This window comes from Accipiter gentilis, chromosome 11 (genome assembly GCF_929443795.1).
Source record: "Accipiter gentilis chromosome 11, bAccGen1.1, whole genome shotgun sequence".
In the NCBI taxonomy this organism is placed as follows: Eukaryota; Metazoa; Chordata; class Aves; order Accipitriformes; family Accipitridae; genus Astur; species Astur gentilis.
Genome location: NC_064890.1, coordinates 22,889,212 through 22,914,250, shown reverse-complemented (window position 1 = coordinate 22,914,250; position 25,039 = coordinate 22,889,212). Strand labels below are relative to the sequence as shown.

Below are 25,039 nucleotides of genomic sequence, written 5' to 3'. Positions count from 1 at the left end.
GCAGCTCGTGCAGTTGCCAAGCTCCTAACTGTGTCCAGAATTTTGAGATTATTTTTCTTCCATTTCCCAGAATAATCTGTTGGGTAGCATTTTCCACTCCTGGTGGTTTTTATGCGGTGTATGCCCTTCAGGATAATGCTCTGGAACCCCTCCATGGATTCCTTTGATAATTAAAGAGTCTAGAAGAAAATGCTCTCTGGGGAACATCAGCACAATCTGCAAAAGTTACAAATCAATATGTACGAAGGAAGGGAATAATTTACAGTCTTAGGAAACAGTTTGGGCCACAGAAAGAAGAATCTGGTCTACGTACTAAGGAAGAGTTTTACCATGAATTATGGCATCTACTCATTAGAGAACAAAGACCGAATAAATGATCCTACAGGGATTCACAGGCACCGTGGAGGCAGAAGCCGACTACTCCACCCGTCCGCGATGAGGCTGACATGGCAGTACAACCCATCAGGAGAATTCCCATCTGCCATCCCAGCCTCACACCCTTCTGTCAGTTGTTTCGCCCATGGTAAATTAGGAATAGCAACAATGCCTTTTAGGATCTCTAGTCCCTTTGCTGATCTCAGGAGACTCCTTTGGCCACTCCACGCATCCAAAATTAAACCAGAGTGGCAGTATCGCTCCTCGTCAGGATTTTCAGGATTTTCACACGCCCCCACCCTGCTTTGACCCACCACCATTCTGTCAAAGAGCCTCTTCTTTGCATATTTCCACCAAAGGATGGATTTACAGGCAGTAAGGTCCTTTCCCATTCACATCAGCAGTCCCCGGTGTGCTGTGCACGCCTTTGATGATATGCACAGTAGTGGCAGGACAGCTGCCTGTTCTCTGTCATTACCATCGTGGCTTCCGTGGGTCTGGCTATGGGGTTTTGAATGGGCACCACTCAGGTGGGTGCATATCTCCTTATAGCAGGAATTAATAGAATAGAACAGTGATTGAAGTATCTTTCCTGATTTTTCTGTTAACTAACATGTTATAGTATACTTCTAAAAATAGCAGTTATCTATCCTTCTGGTTAGGTACAACTGCTATTAAAAATTAATCAAACTGAAGTCATTGTTTCAAAGACCACAATAAAATAGTGATGCCACTGTTACCTCTGTCTTAGGTGTTGGTAATCTAAGTATGTAGTGGACATGGGGTGTGATAGCTGGTCTGATGGTATTGCCACAGTGGATTAGACTTGGGATATTGTTGCAACATTGCACTAATCAGCCAGTACAAATCTTCATCTTGCTTTTTTCCTACTTCAGGATATAAGCTATTTCAAGGTTCTGTTTATTTGATAGTTAAAATTGCATTCAATTCGCTATTCTGAACTGTTTTTCTTTCAAAACTACTTCTGTAATCTTGATGCATTCGATGTTGGATTACATGAAGAGTGTGATGTTTTGTTTGTTTCGCCGTGATTGCCTCTGGATGGACCGTCTCGGCCCTTCATAGCTTTCGGGGAAGTGTTGTGTTAAGCATGTAGCAATACATTATCATAGTTTATTTAACCTTATGCTGTATTCAGAATGACAGAAGAAATTGTAATGGTCTGACACATTGTGTCAAGAATAGCGTCTCTGATCATCCATTAAGGTAGCAGGAGATACCATTAAACCTGTGCCACAGTGATATAATTCATCAGCGTGTCATGCTTCAGTGAAGAAAATGGAGGAAAACTTCTGCTTAATACCCTGGATGACCTCCATTATAGAGCCTTTGAGGAACATGCTCGTGTCCTTACTGTGGAAGGGTTGTAGGATGACCAGGAGTCCTGTAAAAACAAATACAGGAGCCATCCTACCGAATTTTATTGGAATTGTATTTTACCTTGTAAGGAAGCTAACTCACAGGTCAGTTTGCTTGTCTGTTTAGACGTTTTCAGGAGGAGGCAACTCTGGTTGCTGGCACGACCATCTTTCGTTATATATGCTAGACCTTTGTTCTCCCTAATGGCTGTCAAGTGGGACATTACTTAAATGTAGTGAGGAATATTGCTATATAAACCGTGCAAACTTGGTAGCATGAGACTTCTCATCAACCCTTTGCAAACAAATCTGGGGGAGAAATGGTGTTGAGGACCACGGGGCAGAAGTTGTATGTGAAGAGAACAAGACCTGGCTGTTAGGAGATAAATCACTGTCTTTAATGGCACTGGTATCCATTATTTTTTTTTGTAGGCCTTTTAATTTGAGAGCATCTGGGATGTTTCACAAACATCATAAACTACTTCTACTGCCTAAGAAGCAGTCTAACCCAGATCAATTCCTCAGACATTGCCAAAAAGAAAAGTTAGTTTCCAGTGGGATAAGCTGCCGGATCACTCTGTAGCTGCATAAACAGATATTCTGGCACAAGAAAGGGAATGGTGTGAAAATGAGGTATAAAAACAGCTAAAGCAGAATTGAAGAGAGCACTGTGTTTGGTTTGGGTTTTTTGGGTTTGTTTTTTTTCATGCTAGCTTGAAGTATTCATCCCACTACAGCCTTAGCAGCTCGATTATTTCTTTGGCATCTGCTGCATCTTGTATAGAAGACCAGGCTGTTTACCTTTAGGAAAATTTTTTTCAGTAGTGCTGCTTTTTGTCGAGTTCAGTTAAAGTGAGGACCCTTAAAACTATCTGTTATGGCTCTGACTTAAAACCAATAACAGTGAAAATATGGCCAGCATGCTATCTTTGGCCCTGGCTTTGGCTCTCAAACATTTGTGTAGCTCCGCATTCATGTATTCTTCTGAATTTAATGGAGATGGCTGTGTATGCAAAGCTAAACCCAGACAAGTAAGTGGAGGTGCAGAACCTTTAGTTTCCTTTGGCAAATAACTTGGATTTTATTATGCATTTGGACTGGAAGTGATACGACGATACCCACCTTTTGTTGAAACAACTGCACAGTGGCTTGTACTGGTCCAGTCCTGGTGCCCTTCTCGCCTCCCAGTTTGCTAACAGAAGTTTTAAAGTTTCCAGCAGGAGTGCAAAATAGCTGGCAGGGGAGATGGCGCTGAAGAGAGGGAGAGAAAAGCAGCGGCTTGTGCTGATGTCTTGTGTCAGTACAGAGTGTGGATTTTATCAAAGTGTGGTACATGCATGTATATGTGTACATACGTGTATACCTATGTATACATATAAGCACCCATGGGAATTCTAATGCAATTTTACCAAGTTAAATTCTGAATGTGTTTCTGGCATAAAATTTTTGACAAATGTCCGTTAAACGGTTCTTGCGTTGGGTAATATTCCACAGATGTTTTCTCTTCCTGGAAACCCTGTGTGTAAGAGGCAACTGCAGTATTTGTTTAAAGGTACTCTATATTATGCTCTCACTCATTGCTCTGAGTGGAAATTATTCTCTGGTGTATTCCCACATCTGAAGACCAGTACGTGTTTTGCATTATGAGAACCATGTAGCTTTTTTTTCCCCCCTTTTGGAAGGAACTCAGGTATCCAACAGACACCAAACTGTCTGTCTCTTTACAGTTATATTTCTGAGGATGATGCAGGCCTTCACTTTTAGGTTGGCTAATATTTAATTCTGTTGACTTCTTATTTTGAAAAAATATTAGGCTTTTTATTTACACCTACACAGTGTCATCCAAGGCAGGAGTTTGTTCCAGAGAAAATAGTGGGGCAGTCTATGTTCCTGGTTGAGAAAATCTTAAAACTGTCACCTTTTGCAGTTCATCCACCCTGACGTGAGCACTGGAAGAGCAACAGCCTCTGCAGGGTACAAAAACAGACCAACAAGGGAGTTGTAGATGAGTGATGCCTTTACAGATTAAAGCATGCTCACTGTTAGAAGAGGTTTCCCGCAGCAAGTCCTGCAGGAATGCATCAACTAAAAATTCACATCCTCTGGGTACACAAGTGACAGTAAAGTGTAATTTGGGAATCCTGTCTGGAGATGGCAAATCTCCTTATGGGTCCTTATTAAAGCAAAAATACAGTTATAACTGGATAGTTTATTGCTGTCAGAAGGTTGTGGGGAGAAACACTCCTGGCTGCCTTTCTGTGGGCTGAAAGCTTAGCACAGCTAGGGAGTTAACAGGACACCGGAGTCACTTATTTTAGTACTCAAAAGCCAATAAATCAACATGGTGGTATCGGTTGTCACTTCTGCTTATTTTTACAAGCCTGCCTGATAGGTGTTTCACCTAGGCTGGGCTTCAGCTGATAGCCATCTCTTTACACCCTAGCCTTGGGTACTAATAAAGCAGACTGATTACCTTAGTCCGGTAAATGAAAATAAGGAAGACAGCACTGAAACCTAAACCTTCTCTTTGGTTTGCCATCCAGTCCAGAGAAGAAGATGTGTCTGTCTGCAGGATTTGGATCTGTCCAGTGCTACATATGGGTCGTTGAAAGCAGAGTGTGGTGATGCTCGTGGCTGTGACTTGTGCTTGCCGGTGTGCTGACTGGCAGTAGAAAAGGAAAGGAGTTCTCAGTCCATCAGCAGGCATCCCTTGTGTCACATAGCAGTAATCGACAAGGAAGAAAGGTGACTGTGGTGCAAGGCTTGTGTGTGGATAGTTAAAATTTTAAAAAGATTGAGACTTCTTATTGTAGTAAAAGGATGCAAGTGCTCTGTGATGTGGAACTGCACAGGAACATGAAGTTGAAGCTAACCCTGCAGAAAATTTAATGCAGCATAGTATGTAGTTCAGTGCACCCCATCAGGGATCTCTCTTAAAAAATGTACTTGCTTTTGTAGCTCGAGTGCCAAAGTCATTCAACTTCACTGTGTTTTCATGCGTAACGTGCATAAGAAAGCAGCACTTACTGTATAAGAGACGTAACCTATGTTACTTATTAATTTATACAAGATCTGAGTCTTTCATTGATGTGCTGCTGCTTCTTACATCAGAAACTTTCCTTTACAGAAATGCAGTGGAACGGTCCTTGAATAAAAGTAATCCAACACATGAAAGTGCAGGGGAGGAGAGAGATGGGGAGCTCTTTGCTGTTGTGTTCAACTGCTGGAATAACGTTTGGAAAAAGAGGCAGCTGAGAAGGGAAAGGCAGAAACCACCTTACCAATGCAAAGCTGTTATTTATTTGCTGACAGTAGTTAAAGTTGATCAGGGTGGTCAGTATAAATGTTGGGGGGGGACGGGACACGACAGATGGATGGTAGGGATTAAGAAAGGCTGGAGACTCTGCCACCCACCCCCCACTGGCTTCATAGGGAAGAGATACAATCAACAAAGTAAATATATTGAACAAAAGAATACCTGTGGAAAACATGTTAAACTGGTAGTTGGGTAGTTTTGCTGTTACTGTGGCTTTGCTGTGCAGGAAAATGGGAGAGACACAGCATTACACTCTCTCCTCGAGTTACGAGCAAGAAAGGTGCTTCAGTGGAGGCTGCAGAAATCCGCGTTGGTTTTCAGTCAGGTGGGCGGTAGGAAACAAGGTGCATCCTTTGTGGGATAATTCATTTGAGAAATTTGGCAGAGTTAATGGGGAAAAAAAATGAGACCCTGAAAGGGCAGTGCTGCAGCTGGTTTCCACAGATGCTTTTCATTCCCATTGCAGAGTGTACTGGGTTGGTTCCTCAGCTGTGCTTCCATCTCTGATAGTAAATGTGTTGAATTAACACCAAAAAAATAGAGCTACAGAAGGTTTCAGAGATACCTCCATTACATTTCATATAGGCCACACTATGAAAAAAACGAACAATTCTTGTAATTGTTTTATGGTGGCTTACTTTTGTGCTGGGACCTTCAGTATCATAAAGTTTTTTACAAATACTGTATTTAGTTGAGAGCCTTTTAGACAGACAGGATTTTCCATGATATTATGCAGGTGGGACTTTCCTACGCTTTGTCCAGTTCTTTTCCTTTTCCTGAAGAAGTAGCTGGAGTTGTATCTTCCTCCGAGAATTTATTTTATCCTGTACCCCCTTGTGCTTAACATATCTGCAGAAAGCTGTGACCTAAATGGAAATATTAATGAGTCTGTTCCAGTACAGGAAAATCATCCCAAAGCATGGGTATTAAATAAAGATCACTGAGGAAATGGAAATGGGTCCCTCACTTTTATTTTTAAATTTATTAACTATTAGTATGTCTTACCATTTTGGACACTAAAATGGATTTCAGAATTTTTAGAAAGCTTGTTTTGTAGAGCAGGAAAAGAAGTATAGTGAAATCCTTGGCATGTTAAAAGAGTTTTCTGGTTCATTATTTAAAATTCCCTTCAGTGGGAGCTAAGCGTTGGTCTCGGTGGTATTCTTCACTGCAGAGGATTTGCTGCAATGATAAGCTTGTCTCCGTGAGTTTGCAACCTTACCTCAGAAGTAATATATATGTTATATCAGGCAGCATTAAGTAACTACAGGGAACTCTGTTTACATTAATAGAGAAACAGTAAAATGTTAGTGAACTTCATTAAGTGTGTTTTGGGGCTGGTGTGTTCTTCGTGGAAACGTGTTCTCCGTGCTCCTGTGTTTCACAGCGGGCGCCTGATGCCGCCTTGGTGCGCAGAAGGATGCGGTACAGCAGCCACCCTATTTCATTCTCTGCTGTGTCCCTTCTTTTTATTGTGGCGTCCCTGTGTCTTTCACTTTCAGATGTGATGGAGTTTATTTTCCTACATTTCTTGCTTAGGTAAATGAAGGTAGGGAAATACCTCCTTGAGGAAAACAAGCAGGACTTCTGAAAAAGTGGGGGTTAATAGGGAAAGAAGTGCATATTAGATAAGATTACTGTTAAAACATTAACTTCCTTCTTTTTAATACTGAAACCTTTGGAGAGCACACAACTTTTCTGGCTGTGTATGCTGTGTGTGTGAGTGCACACAGTGCCTTAGGAAATGCCCGTAGAGCTGCATTATGCTCCACTGATGTCACATACAACTTCCTAATTCCTCTCTCTCCCTGCCTCCACACAGAAATGGAAAACCTTACGTAAAATGGTCATGCAAAAAAATAATTTAAAAAAAGTTCTTGCTGTAATGTTAGCACTGAGGGTATTACTTCAAATAATAACAACATTGTTTTATGGTAGTTATATTATTCTTATTTAATTAGTTTTGTATAACAGTCCTTGGGAAAATATTATTAGTGATTTTTTTTTTTTTTTTCCCAAACATATGTGTGGCTACAAAGAAAGAGTTGCAATTTTCTGTCTTTGTCTTTATTAGTTTTTCTATCTTGTTCATCATTATGACATTTTTATAATATCCAGGCTAACTGTAGTCATTCCTCCTGAATGTGGAAAAGATAAAAATACATGCAGTAAGGATTTCATCACAGTTGGAGATTTTTATAAAGGAAGTCGCCTTTCTTTTCTTGCATTTTTTTCCTGCTTTTCTGCTCTTGCTTCTCTTTACTTACATGTACTTTCTTTTAAAGAACTCTTGTTTTGTGGAGTAATTAAGACATAGTAGTAATGTCCAAAATCCATCTTGACTGTTATCAAAGTGGATTTTTCAGTCCTCCTTTTAGTGTTTTGATGGTAATATCAGACAACGTAATATGCCATTACCCCTAGTTTCTTTCTTGCAGTTTCTGATTTTATACAGCTTTAGTTTGATGTATAATCTGATGTGCTTAAATTGTATGGCCATGGAGATAGGTCTGAACAAGGTTATAAAGGCTATTAGTCTTTTAGCTTGCTTTCCAGCGAACCCCTGTGTGCCCCTATTGTCAAGGCAGCCTGCACCTGGGAAACACCACGAGCAGTCCAGGGCTTGGGAGGCTTCCTCTGAGCAGACAGAAATGGTTCTGAATTAGTAATAGAAGTAGAAAAGAAGCAACTTGAAAAGCCTGTGCTATTTAGGCACTGGCTGGTTTAAGCAGCATCCATGCTGAGATCTGGCTCTAGACAACTCCAGCTATGTCTTTTGGAGCATCAGGTTCTGTATATTTAATTCTCAGTATTTAATGGGCTTGAGAGAAGCACTGGCAGTTACGATAACGCATCTAGTCAGTTGGTATAGCTCTGCTGAAAACCATATTAGCAGAAAAAACTGTGGTGGGAAAACCATTTTACTAGATTGTTATTTCTCTGTTGAGTGATAGAATGCTTTTGTTTGACAAAAAATACTCTTAAGGAGAAGCTAAGGTATAAGGCATAGTAAATCATATTAAGCTCTTGATAATTTACTCTTTATAAAAACAGTTTAGTTCTAGTTTCTTCTCCGTACTCCCAATTAGATATTGTAGTCTATGTACCTAAATTACACTGTTAATGAAATTAGAAGATGTTTAAAGTGTTCTTCATTGTCAGGCAGCAGGCCCAGCTAAGTGAATAGCACTTACGACTGCTTCAGGTTATAAACCGATTTGTCTGGTTTATTTTCAACACTTCAGTGGTTCAAGTTAAAAAGATGCTCTCTCCTCTTACATAAAACTGTTAGCTTCTGAACTTTTTGTTCAAGTAAATAAATTTTTTATCACAAGGTCAAACAGCCCTCAGAGTTACAAAATTTAACACATAACAAATCCTGGTGTTCCTAGGCGCTACTTTAGGTATTCTTTCTGCCATCTTTATGCCTGTAGCTAATGTCTCACTATGGAAATGGTTTTTATTATATTTTTTCACTTATTATGCAGTTCAAGATTTTTTTTGTGTTAAATCAGTATTAATCCATGTTTTGTTTTTTCTCCCCTCTCCCTTATTTTTAGGTCATTGGAATACTGGATGTGTTCACACCAGACGTAACACTGGAGAAGTTTAATGACTTGTAAGTTCTGAGTTTGTGTTTGGGAGCAGGGCATCATTGCTTGTGCAGGAGGAACGGTTGTTGCTTTTTTAAATGGAGAATTTCAAAATTGTTGCTTCATGGATTTTTTTTCTGAATTTCATCTTAATATAACTCTTATGTGCAACTTCAGAATTGGTAGGTTGAGGTTTTCAGATTGTCATTAGAACCAGCTACCTATCTTAGATGGTGTGTACTTCTTTCAGCCCTTAGTAAATGGCAGCTTGGTGGATTCCCTAATCCACCTTTCAAGTACTGATATCTTACCCTAAGGTCCAGGTTGCCCAAATGATAAGACAATTCTTAACCCAAACAAGTAGACTGAAGATGATGCCTGCTACGCAACACATCTCCAGTGTGTTCCATCCTAATTCAAGGATTATTTAAAAACTGCCGATGCTGATGAATTTTTTAGTGGTTATCTGCGCTGTGGTTTGTTGTACTTCCTGAATGGTTCCCCAGTCCAGTGGTCCAAACAGCACAGGATATAGATTATTTCTAGCACCAGGCATATACATCTTCCTGATCTTTTTGCAGCATCTCAGACACAAGATATTTAGCATGTCTGTTGTTTTGCTTGTAGATCCTGCTGCAATTTTTGTGAATTAGAGTCACTAGATAAACAGTAGTCAGAAGTCCTGTTGGGCTTAATGTAGATTTCATGTTACATTTGTAGAACTGTTCTGGAATTCATCTAATGTAGCTATGTTTCAAAAACAACCTTGCATATTTATATGTTAACAAAGCAAGCTATCTCATGGGAAAATGTAGAAAACTAAGTACAGAAAACATGGACCCTGTGTTCATAATGATGATTTGGGCCAAAATGATCGAGTCAAAAAGGATGTTGTCTATATTGCCTATTGTACTAGCATTTTACATAGCATATGGAATAAAATGCACGTGTATATGATTAGCATTCAAGCATTGTGTTTTAAATGGGACCCTAAAATCTTCCTTCAAGTTTTGGAGGTGCAAGTCAAATAGGAGGGGTATTTTTGTAACTGAAACTGCAACAGGTGAGCCTATGGCAAAATTTGCTTTCAAGACTTTGGGCAAGCTGTGAGAGATGAGGAGAGGTAGATGTGTGTACATTTAAAATTAAAATGGAGAAACAGCTTTTGTGAATTAAGGTGAAATGGATAATTTGAGGGAGACTTTCTTTTTGCTGACTAGTCATGAGATGTTGTCTGTGGCCTATTGTATAAAGATCAGATTCAGGCAGATTTGTGGTTAGAAGCGGCAGAAGCGAGGTGGGTGGTTTCACCAGAGCCAGTTGCTAAGGTTGGTCTTGTCTGAGACCTGAGGTTTCTTAGCTGACTCCTAGCCCTCCTGTCTAGAGGGTAGCATGCTCCTCCTCAACCTGCCACTCTGCTCTCCTGCTCCTCTACTCCACCAGTCATTGTATTAACGAAGGCTGAAGACAAAGTCCCCTCTACTTTATGAAAGAGTCCTTTCCCTGCTCATGCTTGTGTGGGAAAAAATGTTTAGTACCTAGGAAATGTTGAAAATATTACTTATAACTCTTAGTGACTAAATCAGTGCCCCATCTCCCTTATGACTTTATATTCAGTTTCTATTTTGTTTATAGTTACAATTCTAATGGAATAAATAAAGCTTTCATACAGGTTTAATAGTAGAAATCAGCAGAATTATAATTTGCATATTTTAACCAAAGAAAACCCATTTAAGTCTAAATAATAAAATCTGTAGCTATGAAACAATGATCACATCTAATTCTTCCCTTCATGAAAATGCTTCTGCTTGTCTTCATAAGAAGAGGAAAACTGATGACTTTATCCTCAGGTGCCAGACACAACTGGCTCTGGCTCTGTTCAGACCTGACTTTAGGAATAGACTCTGAAGGATGAGTTTACTACAAGCAATGCAAAGAACAGGTTTAGATCTTAAGTAAAGATTAGCCTTGAAGTGCCAGGTTGGCATTCTCAAGCTTTCTATTGCTAGCATCTCTTACCACTACTAACTACCAAAGATCCCAGGTGAAAATTAATGGAAGTTATTGTTGCCTTCTAATTTGATCATCTCTATTTCTGTTAGATCTGACCTTGTCTTTTTACATGAACCATCTAGGCAGTTTAGTTGCTACTAGTTCAATGCTATGATCATGATTGTGAGATACATAGCATTGTGTGAATGTCTTCGTTTTCTCTGTAGGTGTCTGAAATATCACATGGCTCTTGGTTATGTTCTTTCTAACTAGTTCAGAATCTGCACTCTTCTGATAACTAGCAACTTTCCATACTCAATGTCAGGGTTGGGCAATACCTCTTTATGATAACAAAACAGATAAAACCAGAGAAACTTGGAGGGCAGGGGGATGATAAGGGAATTGCTTGGTAAATGGAATGATCTATAATTTAATATTGTCGCTGAACTATAACATACAATTATGTTTCAATTTATTTAAGAAATTAAAGTTATTCTGTCCTTTTTTCTTTCCTTTTTTTTTGGTTTTTTTTTTGTTCTTTTCCTAAGCTACCTTGTCATGCCATTTATGGGAACAGACTTGAGTAAGATAATGAAGCATGAGAAACTAACTGAAGACCGAATCCAGTTCCTGGTATATCAGATGTTGAAAGGCTTAAAGGTTTGCCGCTTCTACAATCTTTTTTCCTAGTAAACCATTATGGAGAGCTGTAAATACTTATCATTTGATAGCAGGATAAAATTTATCTCGCCTTGTATAGTAGAAGTAATGACATTCTGCATAGCAGTTGTTTAGTGATGATAAATGTTATCTGTTTTTTTTCCTGTATGATGGTTTCATCTGTGGCTTTTTTCAAGCAAAAAAGAAAAGATAGTCATTCAAGATCTATATAGCACAGTGATCCAGGATGACCTTGGTTTCCCTATTTGAGTACACCAGAAAGTCCCTGCTGTGATTTTTAGTTGCCTTCTTCCCCGGTAGTTGATTGTGGTGCTGCTTTGCCACACCTCATAGTGTGGCTAACTGGAGAGCGTAGAGGCTAAGAATGAAACCACTGTTGAGTTCTGAGGCAGGACTCCCCTTGACTTGAGCCCTCATTTATGTCATCAGCTTCAAATTTCTCTAATTTGAAACTGTTTCCATGGCTTACCAATGTAGGTCTGACACACTGTTGCTAAGTCACTCTGTACCCAACTTGCTCTTAATTGTAATATCTTTCTGTGCTCTTCTGAGGAGCATATATATGTATGTATATATGTGTGTGTATATATATGGGGTTGAGGGGTGTATGGATGCATGTGTGTGTTTATATATTTATACCATACCTATAGGTATGGTGTATATGTACCGTACATATCTATCAACCTGTAGGTGTGGTATTTTGGGGTGAAAGTCTGACCCTGAGAGGGACTGTGAGCCCAATTGACTCCTAGTGCTCACACTGGTTTTAGGAAGTGTTCAGGGACCACAGCAAGTGCTAGTTTGGTCCCTGTGTATTAAAAGTCCAGTTCTGCAAAGTACTAGCTCATTGCTAAATTTAAATAGGTAAATCATTGGGATTATATTGAAATACCTTTCTGAGCCAGATGTCTGAATGTTTTCTGTGAAATAGAAAAGTATATGTCCTTTGCATAACATGCATGTAAAGTTAAAGAATCCCTGAAATCTCCAAGTCTGGGATAGCTTTGACAGAGGAAGGACTGTGGATTTTTAGTGACAAATCTGAGTGAGAGGTGGCTGAGAGTAGCACAGATAAATCACTTACAAGCCCAAACTAATAGGCGCCCGAGTTAAACATCTGTGAAAGATGTCAGAACAGAGTCTGCTGAAAGAAAATGACTTTTTAATGCCTTTTAACAGAATCGCTGAGATTGGAAGAGACCTCTGGAGACTGTGTAGTCCAACCCCTCTGCACAAAACAGGGTCAAACTGAGCAGGCTGCTTAGGAGCTTGTGCAGTTGGATTTTGAGTATCTCCAAGGATGGAGACTCCACAGCCTCTCTGGACAACTTGTTCCAGGGTTCAGTCTCCCTTACAGCAAAATAATTTTTTCTTATGTTTAAATGGAAATCCTTGTGTTTCAGTTTTTTCCCATTGCTAGTCATCATAGAAGGCTAACAGGTTAATCAGGCATGGTTTTCCCCTTTGTAAATCCATGTTGGCTGCTGTCAGCCACATCTTTGTCATTGTTATGTTTGGAAATGGTTTCCAGAATTATTTGCTCATTACCTTCCCAGGGAGAGAGCTGTATCTGGACTGGCCTTTAGTTCTTTGATCCTCTTCCTCCTTGCCCTTTTTGAAGACATGAACAATACTTGCTTTCTTCCCATCATAAGGAACATCTCCTGATCAAATGACATTCCACATATTATTGAGTGGCCTCACAATGACCTTGGCCAACTTCCTTTAGCATTCATGAGTGCATTTCATCAGGGTCCAAGGACTTGTGTCTCTCTAGTTTGTTTAAATGTTCTCTAATCTGATCCTTCTCCACTGAGAGTAACTCTTCCTTGCTCCAGACTTGCCCAGTGGTCTCAGGGACCTGTGATTTGGTGCACTGTCATGGTTTAAGCCCAGCTGGCAACAAAGCACCGTGAGGCCACTCCCTTACTGCTCCCCCCCCCCCCCCCCCCCCCCCCCCCCCGGTGGGATGGGGAGGAGAAAATACAATGAAAAGCTCCTGGGTCAAGACAAGGACAGGGAGGGATCACTCACCAATTATGGTTCGGGCAAAAAACAGACTCCGGTTGGAGAAAAAACCCAAAATCGGTTTAATTTGTTACCGATCAAACCAAAACAGGATAATGAGAAGTAAAACCAAATCTTAAAACACCTTCTCCCCACCCCTCCCTCCTTCCTGGCTCAACTTCACTCCCAAATTCTCTACCTCCTTCCCCACAGCGGCACAGGGGGACGGGGAGTGGGGGTTGTGGTCAGTTCATCACATGTTGTCTCTGCCGCTCCTTCCTCCTCACACTCTTCCCCTGCTCCAGTGTGGGGTCCCTCCCACGGGAGACAGTCCTCCATGAACTTCTCCAACGTGAGTCCTTCCACTGCTCCAGCGTGGGTCCGTTCTGCTGGGTGCAGTCCTTCAGGCACAGCCTGCTCCAGCGCAGGCTTCCCACAGGGTCCCAGCCTCCTTCGGGAACCCACCTGCTCCGGCCTGGGGTCCTCCCCGGGCTGCAGGTGGAGATCTGCTCCACCGTGGACCTCCCTGGGCTTCAGGGGGACAGCCTGCCTCACCAGGGTCTTCCCCACGGGCTGCAGGGGAATCTCTGCTCCGGCGCCTGGAACATCTCCTCCCCCTCTTTCACTGACCTGGGGGTCTCACATATTTTCACTCCTCTCTTCTGGCTGCTGTTGCACAGTGATTTTTTTCCCCCTCTTAACTCTGTTCTCCCAGAGGTGATACCGCCATCACTGATGGGCTTGGCCTGGGCCAGAGGCGGCTCTGACTCGGAGCCGGGAAAGCTTCTGGCAGCTTCTCACAGGAGCCGGCCCTGCGGCCCCTCCCCTGCTACCAAAAGACCCACCACACAAACCCAAAACACAAATATTACCAGTAAAGGTGGAGGGAAAGAAGCCATTGAGTACCTTGGCTTTTCCATGCCCCTTGCCACCTGATGCTCTGCCCCATTCAGCAGTGTGCCTGCATTTTCCCTAGTTTTCTTTCTGTTCCTGATGTGCATGTAGAAGCCCTTCTTGTTGCCCTCACCAGGTTCAGCACCAGGTGGGCTTCACCTTTCCTAACTCCATTTCTGCACATTTGGACAGTGTCCCCACGTTCCTGCTGGTGACCTGACTCAACTTCCACCTCATGTATGCTTCCTTTTTATGTTTCAGTTTCCCTAGGAGCTCTTAGTTCATCATGCAGGCCTCCTGCCACCTTTGCTTGATTTTGTCTTCTAGTGCCTTTTTTTGTAATGTGCAAGTATTTTACACTGTGAAATTATGAAAGGATTCATAAAAGGCTAGAAGGGACCTTTCAGATTTGTCTAGTTTTGAACTGTGTAGGAAAGCTTCATCTTGTAGCTCTCCCAGTAAGTAGCAACTTAGCTGGAGCATGGCGTCTGGGGAAAAATAATAATTTCAGTGTAAAATTTCCTTACACCTAAACAAAAAGTATAACTAGATGCCATCCTTAAGTTAGTTGTTGGGCTTCTTCATGATTCTCTATTTTATTTTTTTTTTTTTTTTTTCAGAGAATAACCCTGACTGTAAGCCCAGTTAAGCCTGACTGCTAATCCCCCACTCTTTCTCAGAAATAATGTTTATGTTCATCTCTCTTTTATCTCTTGGATCTTATACTTCTGTGGACTGCAAAGCCAACAGCTATAGCAAAACAACATACCTTTGAATTTTACTGACTCTCACAAAGATGATTCTAAATGTATTAGCTGTCATATACTTTGTATGTTTTTCTTCCTCATCTTTCTGCTAAATACTGTTTATTATTGCTACGTGTTTCCTCTATTTGGCTTTTAAAAAATGGAGTGTGATTATTGAAGTTTGTGTCTTACAACACAAAAAGAAGAAACTCTTTAAGCTACCTGTCCATCCATAACCTATATTAATGTGACATGAAAATGCTTCTCAGTCTAGATTGGTACTACAGTTCTTAAATTACAGTGTTTGCTTTTTGGGTGCACGCAACTGTTGATCATAAAAAGGCTACAACTTCTTTATTATTTTTTTTCTTTTGGTGACACAATTCAAGAGGAGAAGAAGAACCTTGACCTAGCTCTGCAGGCTTCAGCCAGGCTCTTCTGCAGTGATGGCCGTTTAATTCCCTTTGCTGCTCTGGAGATGTATGTTGTAACAAGGCCATGGAACAGCACTGTCTGGAATTGAATGTCATTCCTTGGCTGCTGCTTGCACTCTACAATTTTGGTTTTATGGTCCTGTGCCTGCAATATACAATGTATGGGCAGACTTTCCTCTGCTCTTGTACAGAGATAAGTAGAGTCGGTGTGCTGGAAGGTGTGTTGCATAGGGATGTGCTTGTGCAGTGGAAATACAGAACTGGTTTTGATAAAGGAGGGTCTGGCACATCCATCAAGATGCTGATTCTTCCAGATCTGTATTTGCATTGCCAAACACTGTTAAAAATAAATAATATTGCAGGACAGCATACTGTTCTTGGACAAGAACATCAGGAACAGCGTACCCAAGATTCCTTTGTCTCTCTGTACTTACCAGATACAGAAGGGCAAGTAAATTGTTTATTCCCATCACAAAACTTAGTAAATATACTTGGTTGTTGAGTCCTGCATTATTAATTTGTCTTTGACCTTACCTCAGATTCTGTGTTCTTTATTTAGTAGATTTTCACTCACACAGCCTTTTACATACGCTGAGTAATTATCAATTTTATTCTACAGTTGTGCATTTAAATGCTGTAATTCCCATTTTACAAATACAGAAACTAAAGCCAGGTTTGGGGAAATTGGCTTTATTTAAACTACAGGGAATTTGCCTCTGCTCTGGGTTTTGAATTTAGAGTTACGATTTCAGTTTTGTAGTTAGTTCTCTAATAACAAAGCCATGTCCTAATAAGTGTTTTCTCAAAGACCATGTAAGTGGAGTGGTCTGTTCAGTTGTAAGTAACTGTCTGGGAAACAGGTTTCCAGCAGAGGCATGCTATTCACCAGAGGTGAAAAACATCATTTGGGCTAATTTTACAGGCAAGCAATATATGAACTGTAAAAAATTAGCTTGAGGTGAGTGTAGTGGAAAGAATGAATAATTAATTTAGTTCCAGTGAAATGGCTTAGAAACATATTTTCATCCTAGTGGCCTAGATTATCTCACCGAGGCCAACAGAGTGGAGTTCGTGGGCCCCAAAGGTTGATACTTAAGTCTGTTGGATGAGTAAATGGGGAGGTCAAGCAGAGCAACTGTGCATGGCTGACATACATCTGAAGAAGACAGAGCAGGAATTAAAGAGGATGTATTGGGTTTGTGTGGCAAGGTTTGGTAGTGGGTGGCTGCAGGGGTGGCTTCTGTGAGAAAACACCAGGAGCTGCCCCCACATCAGACAGAGCCAGTTCCAGCTGGCTCCAAGACAGACCCACCGCTGGCCAAAGCTGAGCCCATCAGCAATGTTCGTGGCACCTCTGTGATAACAGATTTAAGGAGGGGTAAAAAAAGCTGCACGGCAGCTGTGAGGGAGGAGTGAGAAAATGTGAGAGAAACAACCCTGCAGACCCCCAGTGAGGAAGGAGGGTGAGGAGATGCTCCAGGTGCCGGAGCAGATTCCCTTGCAGCCCGTGGGGAAGGACCATAGTGGGCGCAGGTTGACCCCCTGCAGCCCAGGGAGGTCCACGGTGGAGCAGATCTCCACACTGCAGCCCGGGGAGGACCCCATTGCTGGAGCACATGGATATGCCCCAAATGAAGCTGCAGCCCATGGAGAGCCCGTGCTGGAGCAGGCTCCTGGCGGGTTTTGTGGCAAGAGCTGTGGCCCACGGGGGACCCACAGTGGAGCACTCTGCTCCTGAAGGGACTGCATCCTGTGGGAGGGACGCCTGGTGGAGCAGTTCGTGAAGGATTGTCTCCCATGGGAGGGACCCCACGCTGGAGCAGGGAAAGAGCGTGAGGAGGAACGAACAGCAGAGACAACACATAATGAACTGACCACAGTCCCCATTCCCCATCTCTCTGTGAGAGGAGGTAGAAGAGTCAGCAGTGAAGTTGAACCTGGGAGGAAGGTGGTTTTAGGTTTGGTTTTTGTTTCAAACTATCCTATTCTGTTATTAGTTGGCAATAAATTAAATTAATCTTCACAAGGTGAGTCTATTTTGCCTGTGATGGTAATTGGTAAGTGATTTCCCTGTCCTTGTCTTGACCCACGAGCTTTTCAATTGTACTTTCTCCCCTGTGTCCTGCTGAGGAGGGGAAATGAGAGAGCGGCTCGGCGGGTACGGGGTGGCTAACCAAGGTCAGCCCACCACAGAGGAAAAGAGCAGGAAGTTCTCCATGTAAGCTGCTGTTCCCAGGATTGTATAAAAACAAGGACAGTCCTCATTCCCAGTTACAAGGAAACCAGCAGGGATGCTGAGATAGTCTTAGTAAATTTCTATCTCTGGTCTCTGTAACTGTTTTAGATCTTCTATAAGAAGTGGTTTGCCTGAATATTTTGTCTCTTCCCCACATTTGTAAGAGCACAACTGTTCTTACCTCAAAATTACCAGCAGGAAATAAGATATTATTCAGCTACTAGGCTCTGATGTTTTGTCATTTCCTATTGCACAGTGAACATTTGAGAACAGTCTTTACTGTACCTGTTCCATTAAATTTTGGATTATTCTTGAACCAATTCATCCAGCTGCAATGATACACCTAGTTGGAAATCCTTAAGAAATAGGAGTGGTCCAGTGCTTTAGGGACATTCTTGCAGCACTGTCTGTGCTAGGAAGTAGGTTAAGCTGAAAGCAGTATTGCTAGCATGCAGAGAAAAAAGAAAATGGGTCAGTAATCTGTTTCTTCTTTTACTGATATCAGTAAGTTACCTGTTTTACAAGGGGTCTGCCAAGTTTTGCATGAAAGTCTTGTACTTTTTAAGGTCTACTGTATCTGGATTAAAGACAGCCCATCTGTGTTTACTTAGTTTACTTTTTTAGTGGGGCAGGGGGAACAAAGCATATGCTTAGCTAGTGCTCAGTTGAGGCATTAATAAGGGAAAAATACTTGCAACACCTGGGAAGGAGGAATATGCCACTCTGTAGATGTTTGTTTTATAGCTCTTTCAGCCTCCCAAGCTTAGCCTCTCATTTTTATAATGCATGTTATTTTTTTGCACCTTTTAACTTTGATGGACTCCTTTGGGGGGGGGGGGGGGGGTAAAGATGTTACCTGTAATATGTATTTGTCCTTTATGTAAAGTACATTAGCACTTTATGGTATCTGTATTTATGTCTGGTCAAAGGCAAGAAGGCTGCTTATCGCTTTTGTCACATTGCATACTTCTATTGTAACAACCTGTTCATATGTGACAGTTAAATGCATGCAGAAAAAACTCTGCATGAGTGATGTATTGTGAAGGGATAAGAGAGATTTTTGCTAAGCCCCCAAGTCAGTTTCTTGCAGGCTTTGTTTCTACATTCTACCTGTATACTGGTTCTGGATTGGTTATATACCAAAATGTCAACAGGTTTGATTTAAAAAATAAATATAAATTGAGGTCAATAGAAAGTTTGTACTGAGTTCAGGAAGGTTTGTATCAAGCCCTCAGATCTTTGCTCTGTAAGTCTATACAGTCCTTGTTTGTCAGTTAGTTTCTGTTCTTGCCATTTTACTGTCTTCTTTCTATAGAGGATGAAATATTCATTTTCTTTCTTTGGTGAGCCTTGCAATTTATCAGAATTTAACTTCATCCGTGGTAGGAGAAAACAATGCATCTTGACACTGCTTAAAAGCAGTGCTGTGCCTCTCCTTTGTCTGTTTCCTCATCAGGCCTTAGTCTGGTATTAAATTTTATTTAAGTATGAACTTGCAACTTTGAAGGGCTTTCATCATTTTTTGTTTGACAGAAAAGCTGTGTATTGTCAAAGAGTACAGAAGGCAAGCTGAACATAAATGTCTTTATGTAGGTGGAAAGGGGCTGGAGCTTCCAATGCTTTCAGTCTTAGGTCCCTCTTCTGCCAGAGTGCCAGTCGGGTTCCTGTTCTTAGAGGTCTGGGGAGGTGGGTGGCAGGCCTGTTTCTTTATTTGTATGCTATCTAAGAATGGATGGATAGCTCTTGGGCCATACAAACACCTGTTCAAGCTTCTTTTGCCATACTCATGGCAATACTTACCTGCTCTAGTTCTGTCCTTTTGTCATCTCTAGTTACTCTTTTGTTCACATTTATGTTGTTCTTTCTACTTCTCTGCTTTCCCTTCCCCCATTTCCTCTTAAGTTTTACCTTGCCTGCCAAGTCACTCCTCATTTTCATTTTGCATGCTGCCTGAAATACTTTCTCCTGAGTCTTTTCTAATTCCCTTTTGATTTGCTTTTTATTTTGTGTAGAGATTGCATATACAGACAAGAATGCTTAGAATTCAGACAACTGTTGGATAGCTTCCTAGCACAGTCTGAAGCTTGCATTCAAGGATTTATGCATGCTACCAAAAATTGTCTTTGGGATAATTCATAGAGCTCCTTGTGCTCCAAGGCACTTTGCTCACATTAACTGAGTTATTGAATCAAATATTGTTCTGGTGAAGTGGTAATAACATTGTGAAGGATGTGTCTGCTCTGGTCTGGACATTTTTGCCATGTTAAGAGTGAAAAATCTGTCAATAAATGGATAATTTAATGAGGAAAATCAGTAAGAATAGGATCCTGTTTCAGAAGGTTATTGAACTGAAATGGAAAATTTTCTGAACGAAGACTGGTGTAGTTCCAGTGCTGCTACCTGCCAGGAGATAATAAAATGCAGTTAAAAAAATACTGCTATTGTTAAAGAAACACTGCAGCACAGCACCAGCATTTCAGCTTACAGAAAGGCTGATGCGTACATTAGTACCAGGAATAAGTGCAATTTCATGTAATCTCAGTACTGTTGTATTAAGAGGAGTGTTTCGAAAATATAGGAGTTCTCCCCAAAGTGTTAATGTGATTTTGGTGCTGTGAATACTCATAAAACCTTCAGTGGGGTGAGAATGCCAGTGAAACCATGCTCTTCCCCCCAAACAGGTGAGATTTACTTTAAAACTCTGAAGGGTGCAGTCCTTTTAATTCCTGTTTCTACATGCCACATTCTTAGGTGCAGAAATTCCTGGGTCTGCCAGTTATTTCCTTACTGTGTACAGTCATACCAGCAAAAATAGCCTATAGAATATTTTAAGCATCTGCTTTGGAAAATCAAGAGGCTTCAGTAAGAAGATACTGAAATGATTTAGACTTCAAGTAGTCATTGTGATATCCTTGATAAAGATAGCTTTTGGCAGAAGACATCATCTTTTTTTTTCATTTATTGGGAGTCTAACTACTTACAGATACGTTTCTTTAAAAAAAAAATAAAAAAAAATCTCTCTCCCTTTCTTCTCTGGTGTCTGCGTACAAATGACAAACTTCCTCATTCTGTGTCTGGTTCCTCCCATCCCGATCCACTTCATGTACATCCATGACACATACAGCATTTTGTAGTTCTTTGCTGTAGTGGTTTTACAGCCTAAGTTCTGGGGAACAGCCCTGCACCCTCAGCCCCTTGTGTCTGCCCCAGGAAATCCTGTGAAGTGCTTTGGCATTTCCTATGGGTGATGTTAAACCTTGCCTAATCTGCAAGTAATATGTAGCAGGAACTGGTCTACTGCAAATGCCAAGACCTGGGGGGACTCGGGCACAGTGGTCAGCAGTGCGCCCGTGCGGCAGTGGAGCCCTACCACTATCTGGGCTGGATTCATAAAGTTGTAGGCACAGGGTTAAGGGAAGTGATTTATTTTTTTTTTGCCCCCCTCTTTTCAGAACCTACAAGACCACATCTGGAGCACTGTGTCAGGTGTAAGAGAGGAAAAAGTAAATGTCAGAAACTTTATTTTTGTTCAGTCACTGCTTTAAAAACTCGATGCCTTAAATCCAGATCTTGTGCTGCTTAGGTTGTATGGATTTTGTTTAAGTTCAGAAAGTCTGAAATGCACATTGGATCTGTCTGAAGAAGTTGGCTTTGATCTGTAGCTTTGCTCTCTTTTCCCTGGTCCCTTCATCAGGTGGACTGTGAGGATCCCTTTGCAGAGGGACTGTTGCATTTACAAGGTTAATTGCTCATCTTCTTGGCTGTTGGGGAAGAAGATGATGCTTGCTGGGGCTGTGGCTGGTTGGCAGTTACCCTGCAAAGTTCAATGCTTCTGTGCATCTCTGTGATGCCATGCTGACTGTCCCTGGTTGGTCTTTCCTGGCTCTGACAGCTGGTTCCCAGTAATTCTTTTCCCAGTTATTGTCCCATTCTTCAGGGTGGAATAAAATGAAAACTCTTCAGGTGAAGCTGGTGGGATTCACATCTCATCTGTCTTTTCTGGGGACTTTTTAAAAACCTTTATTGTTGCTTAGTGTCAGTAGTATGAGCTGCCATCAGTAGTATGGTCTGTGGGGTTTTCAGATTGGTTCCCCACACCTGAAGTGAATAGTACTATCACATCCAAGGCTGCTCTTGGAAAGTACGTCCTCAGTTCAGGACAACTTTCTGCATTTCAAACCTTGCAAAAGAGATGCCTATGTCTGACCTAGTTACTAGAGGCTCCCTTTATTGTCCATGATGAAAGTAGTCTCTTCTAGGGCATCATTCAGCTGGTGAGAGGAACTGTGTATCTCAGTGAGGAGCATTTGGTGACAGTCACGGGTGCAGACATCTGTATTTGATCAGGTGTCTTCCCAAAAGAACTAGTTCTAGGTGTCCAGTTTGTTGGTTTGACTTTAGTGAGCCCTTAAATAAGTCACTGGAAGGGTGATGAAAATGTTCAGGTAAAGGAGAATGTCCTCTCTGTGTTTCATTGAGGAAGTGTTGAAGCATGTAGTGGGATTTCTCAGCTAAGACGTTGACTGGCCTTCATCCTGGTCTTAAATGATCTTGTAAAACTCAGTGCTGCTGGAGCATATGATTCTAAACTCTGATGGCACACCAGAGACGTCTATTGCAAGAGAGCATTTCTGATACATAAAATAGCATGATTTATTTTGAAACATATATACATACAGCAATGCCAAAAATTAACTGGAAATGGGATGTTATGTATTGGAAGAGTTAGAAAAAACTGTATGATCTGTTGCAGTACTCCAGCTGATTTGCTGGTTTCTCATTATTGGGGAAGGGGAAGGGCAGAATGCTAGTTTAATTATCTGAACATAGCTAAAAAGATATTCTGTGCAATAAATAAACATTTTCTAATTTCAGATTACTTTAGCACCATGAAAAAGTACTTTCTCCCCTGTCGCAGGCAACTTCTTAAAGTCAGGACCTCATTAACTAAAAAATACTTTCTCTGTTTACAGTATATTCACTCATCAGGCATAATTCACAGGGTAAGTGGAAACAATATAAAAGATGTTTATATTTTGATAATATGAGTGGTGTTTGTGTATAAGCATGCTTGTAAATATGCCTGAAATTCTGTTTATAGTGTCTCAGTTTGATGATGCCTTTGGTTTCTTCTTCAATAGGAACAAAAAGTGGTATGGCTACATCAGTGTAAGTTGGGCACTCAGGTTGCGCTGAATACAGCTTAGATTTGGATTTCTTAAATTACTTTGTGAAGTTGAGTTGTAAGTCCCCACAAGAGCAAATAGTGTCTAAATTGAGGTGGATAAGAGTTTTTTCTGGCCTTTTTTTTTTTTTTTTTTTTTTAACTGAAGATTAAACATCTTGAAACCCTCAATTTTTTTCTGAGAGAAATTAAGCATCTGGTTCTTTTTGAATCCCTGCTGCATCTAAAGTCCACTTAAAATCACTTTTGCACTGTGAAGGAGTTCTGAATGATGCCTCCATGGTACTAAGCAGGATAACTTCCCCCAAAACTGCATCAGAACAGTAGAAACTGTCTGTAATAAAATATCAGGAGCATCAGAAAGCGCATGTTATATAGTAGCTTTAAGCTGGACATGGAAACTATGCAAACTGCCAAAATAATGTTACAAATTGCTATTTTTATTTCTACAACTGCTGTGATCATGATCTAAATTTACAGTTGCTTAGACTTTCTCTAAGCTCCCTCTTGATGGCTCCTGAGCTTTTTGGTTTCATTATGGTTCTTTGCACCAATTTGTTTCTCTCCAAGGCCTCTCTGATCTTAAAACATCTTTGTATAAAACAGGTGGATGCCCTTTAAAAAGTTCAGACAGAAGATTCTTCTAAATGTCTTGAAAAAGCTGAAGGAAAATTAATTTCTGATTTTTTTCTTTCTCTTTATAACTGAATGTCTAAGAGTCACTGACGTTGCAAAATCTTCTTAGTCGTTGCCAATACTCTTCCCTTTGCTGCTAAACTTAGAAGTACAACCTTTGAATATCATTAGAAGTCTATACAGTAGCTAAAGAGGCTTAAGGGATTTTTTTTTTCCACGCTGCAGTGTCCATTGAATTGACTTTGTTAGGAAATTGATTTTCCCACAGAAGAGAGCATAGGCTTTTATGTAAGATCTTGTCTGATTCTTTCAGTACTCCTTCTAAGTCTATCAGGGTATGGAACCTTTTTAAAGTATATTTTGATATGCAGTATGTATAGTCCAGAAATACATATGTGAATCTTTAACTTTGTGGTGTTAATATTAAATGCAACAAATTTATGTCCAAAACCCACTGACAGACAGTAAGATGAGTGAGTTCCTTCACTGGCAAGTATTTTCCTGACTTCTAACAGAAAAGACGTTGATTTGTTTGGGGGGAAAACATACTGGAAAAAAGCCAAAATATGCAAGTTTGTGTCTTTGTTTCTGTTATTTGTTACATTTAATTTTCTAATTTAGATTTATGACATCATTTTACCTGTTGCTATTCTAAGTAGTTTTATGAAAACCATTAAACTTAAATGAAAGGAAGAAAGAAAGTGTGCTTTATTGTGCTTGCTGTAAAATAAGTAAATAACATCCATTTCAAATCTGATTACAGGATCTAAAGCCTGGAAACTTGGCAGTAAACGAAGACTGTGAATTGAAGGTAGGATGTTTATTTATGTCAGAGGTATTAGAAATACACCACAGAAGACAGAGGGTGCAGCAGCTGCAGACATGCTGGCTGGTTTCAGTGATGGACCAGGCTTTCAGCCCACGGGCTTTGAGGTGTCATGGAGAAATACAGGAACGCTGGAGAATGAAAGAGAAGATGATCAGATGGGCAGCAGTAGCAATCTTGAAAAAAATTAGAAAAGTATAAGTATTTTCCCTTTTGTCTGACTTCCGTCACCACAAGAATAGTTAAATATTTTTTTAAGAAATAAAGACCTGAATAGTACAAATCTCTTTACCTCCTATTTGTATGTCCTTGACTGACATAAATGTGCGTTTCATACAAATGGCAGAGGTGATGATCAATTTCTGAGATCATTCCGGAGCCAAGCACGAGAAATGGCTGTGCCTCAAGCTAGAAACATTGCCCAGGATGTCCCAGCTGAAAACATCCAGTCCAGATAGGACACTCCGGGAAGCTGGTACCCAGTGCTAACAGGGGAGAAATGGGAGTTGACTCCAAGATGTAGAGGAGGATTTCTGGCGAGGAAGTCAGTGCCGCAGGTTATTACATTGATGGCGTCCTTGGAGCGGTTGCTAACTTGGGTCCCTCCATCTGGGTGAAGGGCAGTGTAAGAACTGAAATTGCTTCTGCAGGTTTGGTGTTGACAGAGCAGTCCACGCCACAGCTGTGTGCCCACACCAAGGGCATGTGCGTGACAGTGATAGTCACCCTTTTCCTGGGT

General features: G+C 40.9%; 1 protein-coding gene across 3 annotated transcripts in view; it reads left to right on the top strand.

Annotated features, from left to right (window-relative positions):
* MAPK12 (mitogen-activated protein kinase 12) overlaps positions 1-25,039 on the top strand; it is a 41,883-nt gene that overhangs the window by 2,567 nt on the left and 14,277 nt on the right. For 2 of the 3 annotated variants that reach the window (XM_049813807.1, XM_049813809.1), the window contains exons 3-6: positions 8,631-8,689; positions 11,204-11,315; positions 22,627-22,656; positions 24,238-24,285. In XM_049813807.1, the coding sequence (XP_049669764.1) occupies positions 8,631-8,689; positions 11,204-11,315; positions 22,627-22,656; positions 24,238-24,285 (249 nt within the window). The remainder of the gene's footprint in view (positions 1-8,630; positions 8,690-11,203; positions 11,316-22,626; positions 22,657-24,237; positions 24,286-25,039) is intronic. The other variant, XM_049813808.1, reaches the window with a different exon arrangement.